General features: G+C 45.9%; 1 protein-coding gene across 1 annotated transcript in view; it reads left to right on the plus strand.

Moving 5' to 3' along the window:
• The first annotated feature begins 581 nt into the window (after positions 1-581).
• The window catches only part of FAM174B (family with sequence similarity 174 member B), a 42982-nt gene continuing 18824 nt past the window's right edge, over positions 582-24739 (plus strand). Inside the window, exon 1 of the mRNA XM_063142659.1 lies at positions 582-607. Coding sequence (XP_062998729.1) covers positions 582-607 — 26 coding nt within the window. The remainder of the gene's footprint in view (positions 608-24739) is intronic.

Below are 24739 nucleotides of genomic sequence, written 5' to 3' on the forward strand. Positions count from 1 at the left end.
TTAAGATCGTATTATTCATCGTTCTTGTTATTACGCCTCAAGTGTGTGAGACACTAGCTACCTGGAAAAGGAATAATAGGCATTTTTGGTGTGGATTCACACCTGGGCTATTTAGCATATAATCCTAAAAGTACTCCTGAGCATCTGAGTGCACATGAATGTTTGCTAAAGTGCAATAGCAGGCATGTATTCTAAGCAATGCCAGTTTTATATTTGCATTACCAACATGAGAAAAGTAAATGCAAGAAAAACTGGGCAGACAAAACCATGAACAGGCTACAGCATGGGGAGGCAGAAAGTTGATCAGGATGGGTGATTTGCAGTGATTTGGCTTTCTGAATCCCAGTTGTCTGCCAATTACAACAACTAGGGCTGTGCACACCCCCATCCGCCTCAGAGGCTGGTTCAGAGCCCCCAAAACAGCCCCGGTTCAGCTCGGGGGTGCTTCGGGGGTTGCCCGTTCCACCTCGGCGCCGAAGTCAAAGCGAAATTCGGGCCCTCCGAGGCGAGCCAGACTTTTCTGCGCAGCCGGCACCCAGAAAAGTCTCCCCTTCCCCTCTTACCTGGTGCCAGATGCAAGGATGGCGGTGGCGGATGGCGGAGGCAGGTAAGCTCCCCTCCTCCCCTTCCCCACTTACCTGGTGCCTCCGCCGTCCACCGAGGCGGAGGAATCAGGTAAGGGACCCGCCGAGGGCTGGCTCCAAAGGGCCGAGGTGGCCCGAAGCTTTGGAGCCAATTAGCTTCGCCAGAACCGCCTCGGAACTGAGCAGAGGCAGGCCGAATCCGCCCGCCTCAGCTCAGATCCAGGGCCTCAGTCCGAGGCGGAGCACAGTCCTAGCAACAACTAACCTACCCATCCCCCATTAGGTGGTTGAAAAAGAATGCTGGGTGGAGGAACCAGCAGGGCCGGTGCTGCCATAGAGGCCAGTTAGGCGGCTGCCTAGAGCGCCAAGGTAAGCGCCCCCGGAAGTCGCCCTCCGACGTCAGAACATGGAGCCGTCTAACTGCCCTCCCCCAGCTTCCCGGCTTGGCTTCAGCTGGGGGCTCCCAGCCAAACCCAAGCCGGGACGCTGGGGGCGGGGACGGGCGGTTCCACGTTCTGACGTCCGGTGCGTGCCGGACATCAGAACATGGAGCTGTCTAATCGCCCTCCCCCAGCTTCTCAGCTTGGCTTCAGCTGGGGGCTCCCAGCCAAACCCAAGCCGGGACGCTAGGGGGAGGGAAGGAACGGCTCCACGTTCTGACTTCTGGCGCACGCCGAAAGTCAGAATGTGGAGCCGTCTGATTGCCCTCCCCCAGCTTCCCGGCTTGGCTTCGGCTGAGGGCTCCCAGCCACACAAGCCGGGACGCGGGGGGGGGGGGGCGAACGGATCGAAGGACTTCAGGAGGACTTCAGCCAGGAGGACTTCAGGGGAGGGACAAGTAACCTGTCTCCGCCTACCTGGGGGGGGATCTGGGGGGGTGGGTGAAAGCAGCTCACCTTGCCTAGGGCGCAAAAAAGCCTGGGAACCAGGAGTGGATTTTTGTGAGTTTAGTTCTGGTACTGATCATATATTCCTGGGCTGACCAAGCATGCGTTCCAATTGAGGCAACTTGTTCCTTCATTCTTAGCATAACTCCACCTGCTTGAGTCCCTAGTTTGGGTCTGGCTCTGGTTGGTGAATCTTGGGGTTCAGGGGTGGGCAGACAAGCCTGAAGTCTGCCCACCCCTGATGAACAACAGAAGTTGTCAGAGAACAAACCATAGTTCAGCCCTGGTGAGCCACTAGCCCAGGGACCAGCAGCTTCAGAGAGGCCAGGGTCCAATTTCCAATCCCACCTTGCCGAAACGCTGTCGCCAGATTTCAACATAAATTCGGCAGCGTCAAAGAAGCCACATTTTCCCTTTAAAAGAAGGCACCCGGGGAATGCACACCTTGCTTTAATACAAAAATATGCTCCTGGGAGCCCCACGGGAGTGTGAATTTGCATTACAACGAAGTACACACTCCCTGCACACATTATTTTGAAGTATGAACCTGGAGGGGTTTTGTTTTGTTTTTTGCTGCTGCCACCACACCACCAAAATTTGATGGCAGCAGCAACGAGTTGTCAGGGCTGCAGGGGTGCATTGCCCATTCCTGCACTAGCCTGATCCTGCTGGACATAAGAAGCTGCCTTGTAGTAAGTCGGACCACTGACAGTAGGTCTCTGTAGTTTCAGACAGAAGTCTTTCTTCCCCCAGGATTAAATCTGTGACCTTTTGCATACAAAGCAGCAAAGGGCTGTGCAAGGGGTGTGCCGAGTGTGCCCAGGCACACCCTAATGTCTCAAGCAATAAGCGCCGAATTGAGGAGGGATCCAGAGGGGCATCCAGACGCAGTGGAAAAGGCCCTCCAGCGACTCTGCTGCCGCTGCCTGCAACTGCACGCCATGACTCCCAGAAATTGGAGCAAAAAGGGAATCACTCTTCTCGCAGCCTCTCTGCCGTCAGCCACATTTCAAAGAGGCCAGGAGGAGTTCCCCGAAGGCTAATGGCACCTTGTGAGACTTTCCTCCGGCCAGTGTCCCCCTAATGAAATGTGCTGTGCATGCCTATGCAAAGCAGGAGCTCTGACACCGAGTTCTGTCCCTTTCCCAGAACAGATCACTAGGTTTCTTGTTCATAGAAACCTGCCTTGTATCAGGCCTGATCATCTCTTCACCTGTTACCTGAACCATTTTTAAGATAGAAATGGCAGGGATTGAATTTGGGACCTTCTGCATGCAGAGCATGTGTGCTCTGCCACTGAGTTACTTCCTTTCCCCTAAACGAGGGGTGGGGAGCCAGTAGTGCTCCAGATATTGTTAACCAAAAACACCCATCTGTGGCGTTACACCCCACAAGTCAGTTCCCTAATGCAGGGGTCCCCAACCCCCGGGCCATGTAAGTTTGCAGCCTTACCAATAACTGGCAAAGGGGTCTTGAAATTGACATAAGAGCAGTGGAATAGTACTGGAGATGCTAGTTGAGATAATGAAATGAGTCACTCATACTGAAATGAGTCACTCATACTGTCTGTCCTGGGATAATATAGAGCTTCATCCCATGTACCTGTTTCCCTCGAATTATCCCCCACAGTGCTAAGCTGTTGACGTTCTTGTTGCTACCAGGCGGCTAGGTCCTTTGCATACCAGGAAATCGGTTTAAGGGGGGAAATGTAAAAAAAAAATTAAAAAACAACGGATGACCCAATCTGATTCAAATTTGGTATGCTTAAAGCTCTCCTTAATATCTATTACTGTGCCAATTTTGATGTCTTTATCTGTAAAGCTTACGCAAATGTAAGCATTTGTTTATTTTTTCTTCAAATCCTGCTCCTGTGCCCCAGTGGCCGCTCGGAAAACAACAAATGATCCGCTCGAAAACTAGTAGCAAAATATTGCATTTCTTTTGGTTAAGAAGCACAATTAAAGCAGGATGCATGGGAGTACTTCTCAATAAAAGCAGATTATAAACTGGAAAACTTTGGAGTCCTTTGCACGCAATTCGCAGTGATTGCACAGTATAACTCTGGTGTGATAAACCTCATAGTGCCAAAGGAAACTAGCCAGAACAAAACAAGCTCAACCTGCTTTTCTGGCTTTAACAGGCATATGATGTGCAGAAACCTGCAAGTAAAGCTGTTCACAGTACAAGTAAACATTCTCCCTGTTCCCAAACTATATGGAAAGGAGGACAGGGCTCCTGTATCTTTAGCACTTGTCTAGAAAAGGGAATTTCAGCAGGTGTCATTGGTATGCATGCAACACCTGGTGAAATGCCCTCTTCGCCCCCACAGTTAATGCTGCAGGAGCCCTGCCCACTTTTGTATCTGGTCAAAAGGGCAGGGCTCCTTCAGCTTTAACTGTTGTGATGAAGAGGGAATTTCAGCAGGTGCTGCATGCAGAAGAATGACACCTGCTGAAATTCCCTTTTCTAGACAAGTGTTAAAGATACAGGAGCCCTGTCCTTCTTTCCATATGGTCACCCTAATTATATATGGATTGCCAATAATCAGAGGTCGTGGGTGGAGGAGAAGAAATAATCCTGGGTTGATTGTTGTAGTGTCTGGGCACCAAATGACAGGCAAGGGTTCAGAAAGTTGGCTTTCTTTCCTTATGTCTAGGTTTCTCACCACCATTTTGTATAATTTTCAGAATCATGTTCCTAGTGAATTCAGCCAAGGAAGAACCTGGCTAGCTCAGCAGGGCTGGAATGCTGATTCCCACAAGGGTTGTGAGTGGAAATTCCACAAGAGAGTATGAGGCAAAATGAATTAGGAGTGGCAAGGAAAAGGACAACTAAAATGATCAAGGTGCCGGAGCAACGCCCCTGTGAGGGAAGGCTACAACAGCTGGGATGGTTTAGCTTGGGGAAAAAAGGAGGCTGAGAGGAGACATGATAGAGGGGGTACAAAATTAAACATGGTCTGGATAAAGTGGACAGGGAGACATTTTTTCCTCCCTCTCTCATAATACTAGAACTCAAAGGGCTCATCCCATGCAGCTGATTAGTGGGAGAATCAGGACAGATAAAAGGAAGGACTTCTTCACACAGTGCAGAGCCAAACGATGGAATTTGCTACCTCATGACGTAGTGATGGCCACCAATTTAGATGGCTTTAAAAGGGGGTTAGACAAATTCCTGGGGGTGAGGGCTATCAATGGCTACTAGCCCTGATGGCTATGTGCTACCTAAAGTGTCAGAAGCAGTATTCCTTATGTACACCAGTTGCTGGGAAACATGGGCAGGAGGGTTCTGTTGCACCATGTCCTGCTTTGTCGGTCCCTGGTCGACAGCTGGTTGGCCACTGTGTGAACAGAGTGATGGGCTAGGTGGACCCTTGGCCTGATCCAGCAGGGCTCTTCTGATGTTCATCTGCCTTGTTCCAGCTGGACATCAGGAAAAACTTCCTGACTGTTAGAGCAGTACGACAATGGAATCAGTTACCTAGGGAGGTTGTCCCTGGTTGACAGCTGATGGGCCACTGTGTGAACAGAGTGCTGGACTAGACGGACCCTTGGTCTGATCATAGAATCATAGAATAGCAGAGTTGGAAGGAGCCTACAAGGCCATCGAGTCCAACCCCCTGCTCAATGCAGGAATCCACTCTAAAGCATCCCTGACAGACGGTTGTCCAGCTGCCTCTTGAAGGCCTCTAGTGTGGGAGAGCCCACAACCTCCCTAGGTAACTGATTCCATTGTCGTACTGCTCTAACAGTCAGGAAGTTTTTCCTGATGTCCAGCTGGAATCTGGCTTCCTTTGAGCCCATTATTCCGTGTCCTGCACTCTGGGAGGATCAAGAAGAGATCCTGGCCCTCCTGTGTGTGACAACCTTTTAAGTATTTGAAGAGTGCTATCATGTCTCCCCTCAATCTTCTCTTCTCCAGGCTAAACATGCCCAGTTCTTTCAGTCTCTCTTCACAGGGCTTTGTTTCCAGACCCCTGATCATCCTGGTTGTCCTCCTCTGAATCCTGCAGGGCTCTTCTGATGTTCTTAAGTAAGGAGCTATGCTTACTGGCTTATCCAAGCTGCCTCAGCACCGTTGCCAGTCCAGCACCCACCTGCCCTCCAAGGAGAAAAGAGCCACGGGCAATAGCCCAGCCACAAACGCGAACGTCCGGAGGAGCAGCCTGCAGCCAGTAAATGGAACAGAGGAACATCCATAGTCTTTGGGTGCTTGCAGATGGAGGGATGCCAGCACTAACAGTCAAAAAGCATTGTGCAGCAACCCCTCTGTTGCCCCTTCACTGATTTTCTTCAAGAAGAAAAAGGAAGAGGAGATGGAGGAAGAAGACCCAGGAGGGTGACACATAGACGATGATAACATCTGGATCCCCAGTAAAATTCTGTGAATGAGGCATGACAACGGTGTAATAAAAAGCCTCATTTGGAAGCACCTGATCAGCCCGATTGCTCATCAAGCCCAATGTTTTCTACTTTATCCTGACTGGAGCAGCTTCCCAGGGTCTCAGGAAAAGGGAGTTTCCCATCACCTGCTCCCTGGTCTGTTTATTTCTTTGTTTGTTTTAAGCTGGAAAATTGAACCTGGGATCTTCTGCATACAAAGTACATGCTCTACCCTTGAGCTGCAGTTCTTCCTTTATTTTCCTCCCTGTCAAGGTCAGGCTCATCCGAGAGAGAGAGAGAGAGAGAGAGAGAGAGAGAGAGAGAGAGAGAGAGAGAGAGAGAGAGAGAGAGAGAGAGAGAGAGAGAGAGAGAGAATCTGGACCTAGGTATCAGTTTGAATCTTGTTGCCTTGCATGTAACCAGCAAGGAAAGGTGTTAATGTGTTTATGTTCCCTACATCCTTTGACCACATAGTGCATATCTGTGATTTAATCTGGGGGCTACCTATATGGCAGCAGGTTGCTACCGCGATAAGTAAAACCCTGCGCTTTTGCTGCAACAGGGTGGCAGCAGCTAATCCTGATGCTGCAGCAAAAGTGTAGGATTTCTGCCTGGGTGGACAGTGGCCAATCAGGGGTCATCATCCTCCTGGCCCCGCATTCGCTGCGACTGGAGCAAGGATTGACAGCAGATGCACCATAGTCACCTTGCTCCGGAGAAAGAAGTTAGGGTAAGTCGCAGACTTTTTTTGCTTCACAGCTTCATGGAAAAGCCCCTTGATGGCTGTGAGGTGGCTGCTGCATCGTATAATCGACGCAGCTGCACCGCTCAGCGTCCGGTGCATATAGACAGCCCCCTGTAGTCTTTAGTGTGGCTCAGTTCCTTGAATTATTTGCTCTGCATGAAGGATAGTACTTGCTTTCTGACTGTGACTCAATTATCCCCTATCGCTGTGTTCAACTGTGGGGGTTGAATTACTTGACGGCAGGAAGTTGTAAGCACACACAATAGGGATATACCTTGAACAGTGTGGTTTTGGCAGAGGTAATAATGAATTTGAGGAATCAATTTCTGAAACCAGGATGATGTATTTGATGAATTGGCTCTCGTTTGCTCTAAAAGACACAATTTAGGTAATCTGGTTGGAGGGGAAAAAATAAATCTTGAGCCAGTAATTAAAGGCCCTAATGGCAGTGATAGATTTGACTGCTTTTATGCTGGTTTCTGAGTGTAAGAATGAAGCAGGAGTGCAGCTTGTTACACCCAGAATTGTCCTTAACAATTTATTTTGAAACATTTCCATGTTGTATGAGGATTTTGGAGCCCATAATTCTCCTCCATACACAAACTGAGGTATAAGTTTTGATTTCAACAAGGTTAGCATTGGGTTGATTTGGTAATCTCCCCTTGTGTGCTAGAACCTCAATAGTCCATTTAATTGCTGGTTTGTCTTTAATTTCAAGGCTTTAAAATGGGCATCCCAGCCTCCTGAAGCTGAGAAAAGAATACCCAGATAGCGATACGATGATACTTGCTCGATAGCATGGGTATTTAATCTCCATTTGTGCAATGGATGTGTCCTTATGAATCCTGACTTGTCTGCGTGCACTTAACCATTATCCTGAATTCAGGCATAACAGGAGGCTTTTCCTCCCTAGTTTGTTTACATGCTTGTGTGAAGGCAGGGTCAAGTAAGGGCGAACGGGTTACACAGTTGAAAGGGAAGGAGCAATGGGTTCTGCTGGGGATGTTACTTAGCAGGTCTGGCCTACCAAGCAAGATATTGGGGATGGGGTAGATTGGACGCACAAGTAGTGGTGAATTTCAAAGTGCAAATGCTCGTCATGGATGGTCCCCATGGCCATGGCCATGCCCACAAGGAGAGGCCAAAAATGTAGGCTGCAGTGTTGATCCATAGGAGTTTTAATCTGCTAGAAGCAGGTATTTTGTAAAGCTAATGGGTCTGAATTGCCCCTTCAAGACCACGCCACCCAAAAAATACTTCACATATTTTTGCTGGGAAAACTCATTTCCCTACAGCTACTGTAAGGATTGCAGCTAAGCTCAAGAGGGAATTCAGAGTCAGTGTGACCTTGCTAATAAAAAAAGTTTCTGCACAATGTTTTTGCAAGTCCTGCCTCCACTACACCACTGGGCTTTGGTGAAGTATAGCTTCCAAATCACGTGAGGTACTGGTTCCTCTCTTTTCGGCCCTGGTTAGGCCTCATCTAGAGTATTGTGTCCAGTTCTGGGCTCCACAATTCAAGAAGGACGCAGACAAGCTGGAGCGTGTTCAGAGGAGGGCAACCAGGATGATCAGGGTTCTGGAAACAAAGCTCTATGAAGAGAGAATGAAAGAACTGGGCATGTTTAGCCTGGAGAAGAGAAGATTGAGGTGAGACAGGATAGCACTCTTCAAATACTTAAAAGGTGGTCACACAGAGGAAGGCCAGGTTCTCTTCTCGATCCTCCCAGAGTGCAGGACACGGAATAATGGGCTCAAGTTAAAGGAAGCCAGATTCCAGCTGGACATCAGGAAAAACTTCCTGACTGTTAGAGCAGTACGACAATGGAATCAGTTACCTAGGGAGGTTGTGGGCTCTTGTAGGCCTTCAAGAGGCAGCTGGACAACCATCTTTCAGGGATGCTTTAGGGTGGATTTTCCTTCATTGAGCAAGGGGTTGGACTCGATGGCCTTGTAGGCCCCTTCCAACTCTGCTATTCTATGATTCTATGAGATGGATTCTTGGAAGACTCAACTCCAGGACATTGAAATAATAGCGCTGAAGACAACTCAGACTCTCTTGAAATTTTTCTACTCTAGGGAGGTAGGTTGGTGGTCCCAGCATTCAAAATGTTCCTTGGAAAATGGGGTGCTCAGATCCAATATGGTATTGAGATTTGGGAGTTAAGGCCCAACAACCTGAAGGTGCTGGAGGCCTGTCAAAATAAGTTACTGAGATATATACTGCAGTATCCTCAAGGACTCCCTCTCCCCTCCTCAGGGTAGAGACAGACTGTTGGCAATATTGCAACCTGGTCTGCAAGTTTCTGGAAGGGGAAGTGTTGCAATTAGTTCATTCATGAGAATTTTGACCACAGTTAGCCTTAGGATCTCTATGGTCTACAGTGTGGCTTCCTGTGATTTCTTCCTTTTGCTCCTCCCCCACCTCTTGCTGACCTGCCACCATTGCTTGGAGCAGTTGTGTTGTTCCTACCAGTGTTATAGAACGCAAATAGACCGAACAAACTGGTTTGAAACCATACGCTGTACCTCCATATTATATGCAAGATTATATTGTGAGTAAAGTTTTTTTACCTGGAATGGGCGAACTCATCCCCAGGATCTTGCTAGCAAGTTGAGAGATTGGATATGTGGGAGGGATAATAACCAGGTCTCAGATGTAGTTAAACATTCAATTTTTTTCTCAGTGGAACTGCCTGTTTAAAATGGATCATGAAAGAGCCCGAACGGTCACTTTCACTTCTTTGAGAACTTCATTTACAGAAATATGTTGTCAGACCGCCCTGGGATAGGGGCAGCATGGGTTTTGTCTCTGGTACAGTTCCTGATTGATGGTCACTGGTAGTGATTATTATTATTATTATTATTATTATTATTATTATTATTATTATTATTATTATTATTTTCTGGTAGTGTGTTGGATACAGCAGCTGTATCAACAGTGCGGCATTGGCATATCTTCCGTGTGGGTCTAGGATTATTCTGTGAAGATCTCAAGCTTCTGTAGGGTGACCCTATGAAAAGGAGGGCTGGGCTCCTGCATCTTTAACAGTTGTATTGTACAGAGAATTTCAGCAGGGGTCGTTTTTATGCATGCAACACCTGGTGAAATTCCCTCTTGAGCACAACAGTTAAAGATGCAGGTGCCCTGCCCTCTTTTAAATCTGGTCACTCTAGTATAGCTCCTGCAGCTTTAACTACATACTTCTTTATTGCAATCCATAGATCCATGAAAAAAACAAAGAACAAGAATCAAACATGAAATCATACAGTTAGAGCTATTATCAACTTATGTCTAATACATAGAGAGCTCTGATCCTGGCCGCCACAGTAAAAAATTTAGCAACAGCCAAAGTTATTCTTGAGGACTTATCTTCCAACAGAAACTTAACATGAAATTTGTCTGAACTTCTGGACAGTTTACTCAACAATGGGGTGATCATAAGATGGCAGGCCTGATTATAAAAGCTACAGGACAGAAGGATATGCTCCATCGTCTCCACTCCCATGTTCCTACAGGGGCACCATCGTTCCTGATAAGGGACACCAGCATATCTGCCCTGAAGTAATTCAGTAGAATAAACATTGCATCTGGCCTTGGAGAAGGCAATACGATATTTAGCCACCGACAGGTTCTTTAGATAGTCAGCCAGCTGAAGAGGACCAACGTAACGAACATGCAATGCACTGGGAGAGCAAGAAACATGAGAGCGAGCGCGTAAGTCGCAGAAGACTATATCCCACAGTCTTTGTTTAACAGATTTCAAAGCAAAATTCAAGCCCAGATTAAGGAGGAGGGAAGAGGAGAGACCGATTGAAGCTGCCTTCCTGGCAAGAAGCTTGGACCAACTGTTCACAAGTAGCTTTAACTGTGGTAATGAAGAGGGAATTTCACCAGGTTCTCCATATATACAAATGATACCTGCTGAAATTCCCTTTTCTATGCAACTGTTAAAGATACAGGAGCCCTGTCCTCCTTTTCATAGGGCCACCCTAGCTTCTGGGCAGAGAACTAAACCCTGAAGAACGGCAGCAGTAGCAACTCAACATTAGCAGAATTTCAGCAAGGCATCCACAAAGTAGGGATAAAACAGGGTGATGGATTTGATAAGAGCTGGTTAATAGAGCCCCCTCGGATCATAGGCAGAAAGCAGAATAAATACAAACCCAGCCCAAGATGGCAACCTGGTTCCTCCCTCCCTCTCCACTACCCACCACCCACCACCCCGATTTAGCTTGGCAAACCCGCCATGTTCCTTTTCTCTTCCCTGCCGTCTCGGTGAGGTAAACCCAGCTGCTATAGAAATCGTTGCACTGCAGGAGAGAAATGTTCCCTTCAGAAGAGGAGCTGCTGCCACCCAGCGGAAAGCAGAGCAGAGGCTCCCCCACCCCACCCCAAATCCCCTCCAAACCCAGCTCTTTGGTGTGTTGAGAAGCCGTTTCTGGAAGCTTCTGAAATGCACAGCAGGTTTGGTTCAGCATCAAAGAGAGGCTGTGGAAGTGAACACTCTCCACCTCTGAGGAAGTGTTTGTTTGGGTTTTAAAGCTTTTAATAGAACTTTTAAATGGACTACTTCTCACACAGGCGACCAGAGCGGTGGGAACCAGTCAGCATTCACCAACATATGTCATTCATTATTTCTTCACAAATCAAGAAGGATGCAGACAAGCTGGAGGGGGTTCAGATGAGGGCAACGCGGATGATCAGGGGTCTGGAAACAAAGCCCTGTGAAGAGAGACTGAAAGAACTGGGCATGTTTAGCCTGGAGAAGAGAAGATTGAGGGGAGACATGATAGCACTCTTCAAGTCCTTGAAAGGTTGTCACACAGAGGAGGGCCAGGATCTCTTCTCGATCCTCCCAGAGTGCAGGACATGGAATAACGGGCTCAAGTTACAAGTAGCCAGATTCTGGCTGGACATCAGGAAAAACTTCCTGACTGTTAGAGTGGTATGACAATGGAACCAATGACCTAGGGAGGTGGTGGGCTCTCCCACCCTAGAGGCATTCAAGAGGCAGCTGGACAGCCATCTGTCAGGGATGCTTTAAGGTAGAGTGACCATATGAAAAGGCGGACAGGGCTCCTGTATCTTTAACAGTTGCATAGAAAAAGGAATTTCAGCAGGTGTCATTTGTACGCATGCAGAACCAGGTAAAATTAACAACAGTTAAAGCTGCAGGAGCCCTGCCCTCTTTTGTATCTGGTCACTCTAGTAGAGCTCTTGCAGCATTAACTGTTGTGAATTTCACCAGGTTCTGCATACATACAAATGGTACCTGCTGAAACTCCCTTTTCTATGGTACCAGCCCTTTCATATGGTCACCCTATTTAAGATGGATTCCTGCACTGAGCAGGGGGTTGGACTCGATGGCCTTATAGGCCCTTCCAACTCTACGGTTCTATGAATATATATATATATATATATATATATATATATATATATATATATATAGTTAAAAAAGGCAATATAGTTAAAAGTTCTGTATAAATATATTCATGTGGGAATGATCTAACTTCATGCACACACCAACTTTTTATTTATTTACTAGCAAATGGGCCTGTAATCATCCTTAGTTTGATGCAGTGAAACTTTCCAGGAAACACACTCAGCTGTCAGAATTGGTCTGAGTGATGCCATGGCCACTTGCACCTCTAGGCACTGCCCCTACCATAAGACACCTCCATAGTCACCTCCATAAGACACCTCCATAGTCACCTGACATCTGGCCAATCTATTTCCCTGAGGACGGCTGCCCTACAGCAGGGTGGAAGAGAGCAACCATGAAACTCTGTCCACCAGCATCAAACTGTCTTGATTGTAAAGCAATGTGCTGGTTAGGAAAGTCTTCCCCTAGTGGCTGAAGGAAGTTATTATAGGCTTAAACCACATGGACATATTTAAATTAATTTAAACCCGTTAATCCTTTTAAAAAAATACCCCAAAGTGCACACCCCTAGGCTTCACTTGGTATGTATGCCATATTTCAAGTATGTAGGTTTCACGGTCTTCTTCTTCTTCATTACATTTATATACCGCCCCATCGTTGAAGCTCTGTGGGCGATTTACAAAGATTATAGCAGTGATGGTCGGAAAAACAGACGTTCTTTTATTGCAATAGATGACCCAACCCCTACTCCCAAGGAGCTCAGGGTGGCATGAATTCCCTCACAAAAACCCTCTCAGGTATGCTATACTGAGAGAAAATTACTGACCCAGGGACCTTTGTGGCTGCCTCCCAACACTACTAAATAGTCTACTACTCCAGCCTTGCCCATACTGGTTGGGGGATACTTGGAGTTGTAGCTTCACTCAGTGAAGGCTGGTGGCTACAATGTCAGTGGGGCACTGAATCCGTTACAGGTTTCAGTCAGAACCAGTCAGGACTCTAAAGGAGGTCCTTTGGAGTTCTGACTGCCTTTAGAATTCTGACTGGTTCTGACTGAAAACCGGAGCGGATTCGCCGCCTCACTGACATTGGAGCCACCAGCCTCTACTGGTCCCACTTATTTGGAGGTCACTAGGTTGGCGAAGGAGAGTCTAACCAATACACAGTGCTGATCCTTTTATCACATACTAATAATACCTATATTGCATTTCCTAACTGATATCACAATGGCTAACATCAGATGACACATAATTAAACTGCCCGGTCTCTTCCACACAGATTCTTCAGTGCTGGAGCAAGAGATATGAAGGGTTTGGGTCTGAGCATCTCTACATTCAGGGGAAATCGCGTTGCTTACCCAGACCTTTGTGCTTCCTGCTTCTCTGGGCTGCATTACCTGGGTGGAGAGAGGCAAACACATGCTTTGAGCTGACATCGTCAATGATCCTCCCAGAGTGCAGGGCACGGAATAACGGGCTCAAGTTAAAGGAAGCCAGATTCCGGCTGGACATCAGGAAAAACTTCCTGACTGTTAGAGCAGTGCGACGGTGGAATCAGTTACCTAGGGAGGTTGTGGGCTCTCCCGCACTAGAGGCCTTCAAGAGGCAGCTGGACAACCATCTGTCAGGGATGCTTTAGGGTGGATTCCTGCATTGAGCAGGGGGTTGGACTCGATGGCCTTGTAGGCCCCTTCCAACTCTGCTATTCTATGATTCTATGAACAGGATGCATCACAAGCTATCCCCTGGAAATCCTGTTATTAAAAGAACCACTTTTAATGTGGTAATGTCTGGGGAAAAGTGGGATCTTTATCACAACTGTTAAAGCTGCAGGAGCTATACTACAATGGCCAGCTACAAAAGAGGGCAGGGCTCCAGCAGCTTTAATGGTTGTGATAAAGAGGGACTTTCTCCAGGTGCTGCACGCATACAAATGACACCTGCTAAAATCCCCTTTTCTATACAACTGTTAAAGATACAGGAGCCCTGTCCTCCTTTCCATATGGTCACACTAGAACAATACAAATTGATACAGATAAGTGCAAGTGAAACAAGAAAAATCTGCAAAGGATTCAAGTCCTCTAGTGGTAAAATATGTCATTGCACTACTATTTATTTATTTACCATTATATGTCTGCCCATCAACGTGTTCTTTTAGAGGCTTACACAGGAGAGCGATTAAAATGCAACAAAAACAGTAAAATGCAGCCCCCAAATATTCCTTTTTAGCAGCAGAAAAAGGAGACTAATTACTTCTCAGATCTTAGAGATTTGTTCAGTGTTTTGTTTTTAAAGTCCAAAATTGTTTAAAAGGTTTGGGTGGATAGAAAGGTCTTCACCTGGTGCTGAGAAGATGACAAAAAAGGCACCAGATGAGTCTTTGTATGGGGGGGGTTATTCCTTAGGCAGGGTGCTACCACTGAGAAGACTTCCCCCCATAGTAGTCTCCTGTTTCTCTTCACTTGGTGGGGCACATGGTACAAAGCCTTTGAAAAGGATATTAAGATTCAGGTAAGCGTATTATAAAGATTGCAGCCCCAGTCCATTAAAGATCCAGTCCCAAATCATTAAAGTTTAAAAACTGCACTTTAAATTGTGCCCAGAAACGGACTGGGAGTCAATGCAGCTGATAAATCCCCCGGTGTGATATGATCGAAACACCCAGTCCCAGCATTTGTAAACTTTAAGCTCCATCCCACATACCCTACTTCCCTCGGATTATCCCCATAGCGCTAAGCTTTCACGGTTGTTGTTGATTTTGCTACCGGGCGACAGCGATCCTTTGCATACCAGGAAGTGAGTTGAAGGGGGGAAATGTAAAAAAATCATTAAAAAATCAACGGATGACCCGATGCAATTCAAACTTGGTATGCTTAAAGCTCTCCCTAATATCTATTACTGTGCCAATTTTGGTGTCGTTATCTTTAAAGCTCATGAAGATGTAAGCATTTCTTTAAAATCCTGCTCCTGCACCCCAGCGGCGACTCGGAAGATACGCTCAAAAAGTAGGGGCTAAATACGGTGAATCTTTTGGCTTTATTGCACAATTAAGGCAGGCTGCATGGGAGTACTTCACAATCAAAGCAGATTATAAGGTGGAAAACTTCAGAGTCCTTTGCATGCAATTCGCAGTGATTGCACAGTATAACGCTGGTGTGATAAAGCTCATAGTGCCTTATTTTGGATCAACTGCAATTTCTGGATTATTTTTAAAGGCAGCCCCATAGATAACATGTTGCAGTAGTCAATCAACCTTTATTTTCAGCCATCAGACCATTATAATAGCATGTAAGTACACACACATTAATAAAAATACATGATGGTGAAAAGGAAGGATACAAAAGCTGTAAAAATGCTAATCAATAGATTTAGAGAAATGATCAAACACCCACGAGTGGTCTAATGCGAAGAGCGAGTTCAGACATTTGGCCACTTGCTCTTTAATAGACTTATTGGTCCCTGGGAGTAAAATAATCATAAGAGACTCAGAAGAGCGACCAGGAAAACACTTTATAATAGGACGTATTAAGTCTTTCCTTGCCTCTTGGTAATAGCTGCAGTGGAGTAGGACATGCAAGATGGACTTCACCTCGGCCTTATTGCAGGGACAGCATCTATTTTTCATTGGATTTTCTTGAATCTTATTTCTAATAGCTTGGAGGGGAGAACATTGAACCTTGCTAATGCCTTGCTATATTTAGGGATAGTTAGCCATTCCAAGTATGGCATTCCGTCTTTGCAGGAGTGGCCTTGCAGACCCAATGATAGGGTGACCCTATGAAAAGGAGGACTGAGCTCCTGTATCTTTAACAGTTGCATAGAAAAGGGAATTTCTGCAGGTGTTATTTGTATATATGGGGAACCTGGGGAAATTTCCTCTTCATCACAACAGTTAAAGCTGCAGGAGCTATACTAGAGTGACCAGATATAGAAGAGGGCAGGGCTCCTGCAGTTTTAACTGTTGTTAATTTTACCTGGTTTTGCATGCATACAAATGACACCTGCTGAATTTCCCTTTTCTATGCAATTGTTTTTTTAATTTTTTTTATTGCTTTTCACATTAATTAAACATACATCATTGCAATACAAAAAACAACAACAACATACATGTTGAATAAATGTTGACTACAGTTAATAAAAAACAACAACAACATACTAGATAAATGTTGAATACATAATATCCTAACTACATAACATAATCAAACTTAACATATAAGTGCACCCCCCCACCTCGGGATCTCATTCCTGATTCCAAAATCTCATAGTTTCTTCTGCTGGTGATTTCCCACTTCCCTTAAAAAACACAAATATTAGGAACTGTTTCCAAATTCCTTCAAAATCATTTGTTTTAGCTATAGCTCTTCTCCATTTAATATTACAAGTCAATTTATCATTAATAGCTATATCCCATACTTCTATGCAATTGTCAAAGATACAGGAGCCCTGTCCTCCTTTTCATGTGGTCACCCTGAACAGATGCCTCATGAGAAATAACAGCCCCATTTTTATTCAGTGGAGGTTGGTGGCTCCAATTTCGGTGGGGCTGTAAATCCAATCTGGGTTTCAGTCAGAACCAGCCAGAACCCTAAAGGAATGATCCAAAGTAGGGTAACCCTATGGAAAGGAGGACAGGGCTCCTGTATCTTTAAAAGTTGCGTAGAAAAGGGAATTTCAGCAGGTGCCATTTGTATATATGGAGAACCTGGTGAACTGCGCTCTTCATCACAACCGTTAAAGCAGCAGGAGCTATACTAGAGTGACCAGATAAAAAAGAGGGCAGGGCTCCTGCAGCTTTAACTGCTGTGATGAAGAGGGAATTTCCCCAGATTCCCCATATATACAAATGACACCTGCTGAAATTCCCTTTTCTATACGACATTTAAAGATACAGGAGCCCTGTCCTCTTTTCCATATGGTCACCCTAGAAGTGCTGACCCTTTTCACAAAATGGGGGACTACTGCCCTCTTCATAGCCCCACTCAACCGGCCACCTGTTGATTTTTGCAGATGAAGTTGTTAAAGGCAGATGAGCGGCACAGGGCATTTTATCCAGAGTTGATGACCCTGTTATTCGCCCCCCCCCCCAACAAGGGGTGGGCTTTTCCTAGCTTCCATCACCCATTTCTTACGTTATGCTGTTTCACAGCTCAGAATCTCAATGAGAAAAGTGCACTTTATCTTAAGCTAAATGTTTCCCTGGCCTCACAAAGGATGTGGTCAACGTTCTTAACAGATCAAGAACTGGAATCTTAAACGGCATTTGGTTGCCTGCCCCAGCTCGCTATTTCTCTCCCTGTCTCTCACCTGCAACAGCTTGTGGGGTGTGGAAGGGAGAAAGATGGGGACCGCAGACTCAATTTGATGCTGTTGCAGATCCATCCAGAAGAGGGCAGCGGTCACTTGTTGTAACCAGTGGAATCTAGTGGCTCCAATGTCAGTGGGACAATGAATCCACTCCGGGTTTCACTCTGAAACAGTCAGAACTCTAAAGAAGGTGCTTCACACCTTGGATAGCTCCTGTAGAATTCTGACTGGTTCAAAGTGAAACTCGGAGCGGATTCATCGCCCCACTGACATCGGAGCCACCAGCCTCCATTGCCTGTAACAAACCCGAAGGGCACAGGTTCTCTTCCTCAACAGCCCAGATTTCTGGGTTTGGACTTTGCAATAAACAACCCAGGAACAGAGCATCCCTGGGTTGTTTATTGAAGTGGGAGCAGGCAGGTGGCCATTAATCATTTTTGACAATCCATAGTCAACAAACCTTGAGTTGTTTATGACTTGTGAACTGGTTGTTGAGAGCGACAGGAAGCAAAGCCCCGGCCTTTGATTTGCTGGAACTACACTTTGTGTACTAGCCATCTCAAGTTTTTCTTCTGAAACAGAAGGGGAGAAGAAAATAAACATAAATTCACACACACACACACAAACCATGAATTAAAAAAAATACATAAGATGATTCTAGTGTTTGCTCACCGTCTCCCAGGATTTCCCCCCCCCCCATTCCACCTTATTTACAATCAGATTTTACACCGTTATGAGTTTGCTTGTCTCAGCGTGAATGAGTTTACCATGGGTTTAACGAAAAAGCTTTGATGCTTTTTAATGGCCTGAATATTCTGGAGCCTATCTCCAGCCTTGGGAATACGACACCCATCAGAGTTTGAGGTGAGGGACGGACTGAAAGCTATCTAGGTCCTGTTTGAATGTGGATGAGTATAGAATCGTAGAATAGTGGCGTCAGAAGGGGCCTATGAGGCCATCAAGTCCAACCTCCTGCTCCATGCAGGAATCCATCTTAACTGTTCTTATTACTATGATTATTCTCTTATTTCTGCTTTGTGAACCCCTTCCCCCCCTTCATGTGTTTTAATGTGATTTTAGATTGTAAGCTTAGAGGCAGGGTATCGCTGTTTTATTTGTATATTTTGTACAGCACCAAGTACATTGTTGGTGCTAAATAAAATAATAATAATAATAATAATAATAATAATAATAATAATAATAATAATAATAATAATACATCCCTGACAGATGTCTGTCCAGCTGCCTCTTGAAGGCCTCTAGTGTGGGAGAGCCCACAACCTCCCTAGGTCATACTGCTCTAACAGTCAGGAAGTTTTTCCTGATGTCCAGCTGGAATCTGGCTTCCTGTAACTTGAGCCCATTATTCCGCATCCTGCACTCCGGGAGGATCGAGAAGAGATCCTGGCCCTCCTCTGTCTGACAACCTTTTCAGTATTTGAAGACTGCTGTCATGTCTCCCCTCAGTCTTCTCTTCTCCAGGCTAAACATGCCCAGTTCTTTCAGTCTCTCCTCATAGGGCTTTGTTTCCAGACCCCTGATCATCCTCGTACATACAAACTGGAATAGAAGTAGCCTAGAGAATGCACAACGTTGCTTTGGGGGAAGTCTAAAGCAGGATTAGCAGTTATGCTGTGTGCTGTAGGAGTCCATTAGTTTCCACCATGCTGTGCTTGTATATTTGCACATAAAACAGCTATTATAAACACATGACAGGTCCCCAGTGTTCTGTCTTGTCCAACAGAAACCTAAGCAAGTAGCATTTATCTTTGGACTTTTCACCATTCTGGGGAGTGGGAAGCACATAGCAAATGTATTATTTTAAAGAAAGCTGTTAGAAATGTGTGTAATTGCATCCCTTTGTGGAATGCCCTTTACTTATCCCTATGTACACACTCACAGCTAGTTTCCTAGAAAGAATAAGAGCCAGTAGCCAATCAGGTAAAGTGATAATCTCTTTGACAGGTACATTTCCCATTGGTGAAGTTGTTTTTGTGGGGCTACCCCAAGAAAAACAAATTTCCTCCACAGTGCAATACGTGCCCATGGCATCCTTCCCTGGAAAGCTAGCCTTCTTGCTTGGCAGCTGTGCTACAAAAGGTCTCAGACAGGCTACAATTTTGGCATCGCCCTCCTAGTGGTTCAGCCTAGGGTGACCATACGGAAAGGAGGACCGGGCTCCTGCATCTTTAACAGTTGTATTGCAAAGGGAATTTCAGCAGGGGTCATTTGTATGCATGCAACACACGGTGAAATTCCCTCTTGAACACAACAGTTAAAGCTGGAGGAGCCCTGCCCTCTTTTGTCTCTGGCCACTGTAGTATATTATGAATATTTTATACACATGGTGGTGGTGGAGGTGGCAGAAAATGTAAGCAGTGAGTAGGGCTGGTGCTACCATAGAGGCCACTCAGGCGGCCGCCTAGAGTGCCAAGCTAAGAGGGGCGCCGGGCACAGCGCAGCACTCACGCGCGTTGGCTGTGAGCCAGGCCGGCCCGAGGATTCAGCTGGGCCTGGTCGGGCGAGACGGCGCCCCGCACCCGCCCAGCCAAAGCGAAGCCAGGGACGCTGGGGTGGGGGTGGGGCAGCTCCACGTTCGGACTTCCAGAACAGAGAGAGAGAGAGAGAGAATATGTATGGGTGAATGGGGTGCACGGGGTCTTTGAGTGAATGCATGTGTTCATGCGTGTGTTTGTTTGGAGTGAGTGATGCGGAATGTGCGTGTGTGTGCGCGAGAGAGAGTTGGGAGGATGATTTGGAGGTGATATTCCTATTAAAAAATGCATTTTAGACCCATCGACGTTCCTTTCCAATTTGTTTGTTATAATTGGCATGACGTATTTCTTGCACTTTAAAATAAATTTAGCAGTTTCAAGTTTTGTGCTTCTTATTTTCCCCCGGAAACATGCGTTCTTAAAAAGCCAAGTTGGCATTTTTTTCAGGGGGTGAAAGTAGCTCACCTTACCTAGGGCACAAAATAGTCTGGCACCGGCCCTGGCAGTGAGATCGGAAGGAAATTCAATGCAAAAAATGACGATCCCATCAATAACTGTGGCTATTTACTGGGCAATGTGATAAAAATCCTTTATCCTGATTCAAGCCTCTGGCGGTAGAATTGAACCCATTCAGGGATTCTAACTCAGCAGTCTCTCACCCAATCTCCTGGTGAAGTTTGCTCACTCCACAATGGCCACTTTAAGATCTCTGATCGTGTGTTGGGAGACTGAGCCTAACTATTGAACTTCTTTCTGCTCCAGGGCCAAATTCAATTTCAGAGAAGCTCTTGATGGAGCACATTCTAACGGTGGGTGGGGCAGAAGGAAAAGGGGTGAGGCATAGGGTGACCAGATGGAAAGGAGGACCGGGCTCCTGTATCTTTAACAGTTGTACTGCAAAAGGAATTTCAGCAGGTGTCATTTGTATGCATGCCACACCTGGTGACATTCCCTCTTCATCACAACAGTTAAAGGTGCAGGAGCCCTGCCCTCTTGACCAGTTACAAAAGAAGCCCTGAGTGACCAGATACAAAAGCCTGCCTCTACAGCACCACTTTGGCCCTGCTCTGCCACTAAACCCCGCAGTTTTGCTGTTGCGAGGTGGCAGTGCATAATACAGACCGCTGGAGGGAGTGCCCCCACCCACCCAGCTCAATGCTGAAGCGAGGTCACACAGTGGAAGGGCCATGATAAACTTGCTCTGAAGAAAAAAGTTGGGTAAGCCCCTGACTTTTCTAAAGCAAAGCATTGCCTCTTTTCCCCACGGTGGCTCTGAAGCTGCAGCTGCTCTATATAACCGACGCAGCGCCGATTCTCAGCCACTGCGAGGCAAAGGCGGCTTTTAGGCAGCCCCATTGTCTATATTTAAATTGCAAGCTGTTTGGGGGCAGATACTGTTCTTCTTATTCCTTTTTGCTTTGCTCACGTACTTTGTAAAGTGCCAGGTACTTCAATGGTGCTCTATAAATACCCCAAGCCCCATGCTTCTTCTCTCCGTGTGGCCTTTCAAACGGGATGCCATTAAGTCTTCTCTTGTGCGGGCTAAATCTTCAGAAAGCTTACAGGGATAAGGTCATTGTCATCCTGGAGAAAGCTAGAAACATGCCAGCTGTCAATAGCAGAGTCCTGTAGTACTTCTGCTATTGGGCAATCCATTTAAAAAAGAAGCTTCTGCTAACATTCAGCAATGAATCTTGCATTGTGAAATGCCAGATGTCATTTAGCCTTCCCACGCTATTGTCACTTTGGCGGAGGAGAGAGCGGTTTTAGCCTTCTGAGTGTATTAAACCTCTCTTTGAAACCCCTTTTGGTGAGCTGTGTTGACACAAAAGCAGACGGTAAAAGAGTATCTCCTTGCTCTGCAGATACCAAAGCAGAGTTGAAGGCAGCTGAATCTAGGTGTTTAATTTATTTATTTACTTTTAAAATTTCTAGACCGCCCTTCGTCCAAATGGATTCTTTATTGTTTATTCGTTCAGTCGCTTCCGACTCTTCGTGACTTCATGGACCAGCCCACGCCAGAGCTTTCTGTCGGCCGTCGCCACCCCTAGCTCCCCCAAGGTCAAGTCCGTCACCTCCAGAATATCATCCCTCCATCTTGCCCTTGGTCGGCCCCTCTTCCTTTTGCCTTCCACTTTCCCTAGCATCAGCCTCTTCTCCAGGGTATCCTGTCTTCTCATTAGGTGGCCAAAGTACTTCAGTTTTGCCTTTAATACCATTCCCTCAAGTGAGCAGTCTGGCTTTATTTCCTGGAGTATGGACTGGTTTGATCTTCTTGCAGTCCAAGGCACTCTCAGAATTTTCCTCCAACACCACAGTTCAAAAGCATCTATTTTCCTTCACTCAGCTTTCCTTATGGTCCAGCTCTCAAAAAAGGAAAACACTAAAGGATGTTCCAACTATCGTACAGTGGCACTTATTTCACATGCCAGCAAGGTAATGCTCAAGATCCTGCAAGGTAGACTCCAGCAATTCATGGAGCGAGAATTGCCAGATGTTTAGAAAAGGCAGAGGAACTAGAGACCAAATTGCCAATATCTGCTGGATAATGGAGAAAGCCAGGGAGTTCCAGAAAAACATCTATTTCTGTTTTATTGACTATTCTAAAGCCTTTGACTGTGTGGATCATAACAAACTGTGGCAAGTTCTTGGTGGTATGGGGATGCCAAGTCATCTTGTCTGCCTCCTGAGGAATCTGTATAGCGAACAAGTAGCAACGGTAAGAACAGACCACGGAACAACGGACTGGTTTAAGAAAGAATACCAACACTGATTTAGGTGATATTATTAAATTACTCTGAAAGCATAAGCAAGCTGTTTTGCACAACTCTTGGAAGGTAGGAGGGAAGTGGGGGAGATGTATTTCAGTTCATAATTCTGCAAATCCTTCATACATCTTGCAAGAACTCAGACACGAGTTATCCAGCTCCACTTTTAGCTTGTGCAAATGACTTTGTTTTTGCTTTGATGTGGCAAACAAGATCACATCTTAGGTTGCTTCCATTGTCAACAACATTGTTAAACAAATATCAGCCAAGGTGAAACTGACCAGAACAAAGATGGGAGATCAAGTACAGACATTGCAGGGAGCAGGAAGGTTGGAAGTCTCCCAACTGCATTGCAAGAGTGGCCAGGTCCAGATAAAGGAATACAAAGGCATGGTTAATGTGAGCCTCCTGTCTGTGTCAGTTGCAGGCCAGGGGGGAGATTGGCTAGAGCTTGAGAATCACAGGTGTACTTGGCATATTTTGTTGAAGTTTTAAGCAGGAGCCGTTGGGCTGAAAAGCAGGAGAACTGGTCTGGGGAGTCAGTGTTCCAACCAACCCTTAAAAAGAACGACATGCACAATTTATCAATTTTGTTCAGGTGACCTCTGACTCAGGCTGGCCAGGCAGCGGAAGGCAAACCAGATTCCGTAGCCTTTTGATTGTGCCGTTCTGGAATACAACAAAGTGTGTGTGTGTGTGTGTATTAGCCTGCTCTCTCCCCCACCCCGAACTTTTCAAGGTGGATTGTTATATTGTAACCAGAGGGTCACTTTTTCAGTGTCTTGACAAATAAAATTGTTTTATAATTTTCCTACCGATGACATCTTTTTTTCTCTCTCTCTCCACACACACCCTGCAACAAAATGTTGCAGTACCTCCTCACCTCCTAATAAGAATGCTCTTGTTCAGGCTGCCAGTCATCCCCTTTTCTAGAATTCTCTATTCCTGCCATCTCCAGCACCAACTTTATTTTCAAAAACGTCTCTGGGCCCCAGGAAGCATTCTTGGCCAAGCGATTTGTTTCTGTGCTTCGTCTGTTTGCACAGAAAACTGTGGGTTCAAAGGAGTGGTTTTGTGTTTTGGAGATCAGACTCCACTGCAGCCTTGTACATGTTCTTGACTAAGTTACTTTTTTCTTTTTTTTTACCCCCATCAATTTGCTTAATAGGAAATGACTGTTTTGTGGCCACACCCATCATGGCAGCCTTTGAGTGAATGGCCAACTCCACCATGTCGGCCATTTTGTGAGAGCGCGTATGGCACTTTCTCAACATTCTAAATGTGCCACTGACCTAAAACGTTTGAGGCCTCCTGCACTATTCCACCACCCTAACAGCTGCCTGTTTTCTTTTCTACGTGATACTCAACATTTGATGACTCCTGGGGCTTGTCTATATGGCAACTTTACACTGCCTTAACTGCGCATTTTCACGTTCTCGGACACATGCAGCTGTCCATTTGCTGCAGCGCCAGGCTTTAAGCCCGAAAATGCACATATTCAGAGATGCGATTTATCACGATTTTTGCTATACCTTCGAGTTTAAATCACACAATAGTAACGTGTCGTTGGGGGAGTAAAATCAGATTTTGAAGTGCGGGCGGAGCTTTCAGAGCAGGACAAAGTGATTGGCTTGCCGATTTCCTGCCTTCCCCAAAACCATGGGCAGAGCTTTGACGTCACAATTTTCTCTTCCTTACTTCTTTAATATAAATGAATGTAGGAATCCAAGTAAAGCAATCACCGATCCAATCTCCGTATGTGAACATGGAGGAAGACCAGTCCACCTGCTGCATGACTTCCCATATCCCCCTTTTCTCGAAAAGAGATTCAACAGAAATAAAAGGGGGTAAGAAAAGATCATGGAGGTAGACCAGTCCACCTGCTGCATGACTTCCCATATCCCCCTTTTCTCGAAGAGAGATTCAACAGAAATAAAAGGGGGTAAGAAAAGATCATGGAGGTAGACCAGTCCACCTGCTGCATGACTTCCCATATTCCCCTTTTCTCAAAGAGAGATTCAACAGAAATAAAAGGGGGTAAGAAAAGATCATGGAGGTAGACCAGTCCACATGCTGCATGATTTCCCATATTCCCCTTTTCTCGAAGAGAGATTCAACAGAAATAAAAAGGGGTAAGAAAAGATCATGGAGGTAGACCAGTCCACCTGCTGCATGACTTCCCATATTC

The sequence above is a fragment of the Elgaria multicarinata genome, chromosome 16 (assembly GCF_023053635.1).
Source record: "Elgaria multicarinata webbii isolate HBS135686 ecotype San Diego chromosome 16, rElgMul1.1.pri, whole genome shotgun sequence".
NCBI classification, from domain to species: domain Eukaryota; kingdom Metazoa; phylum Chordata; class Lepidosauria; order Squamata; family Anguidae; genus Elgaria; species Elgaria multicarinata.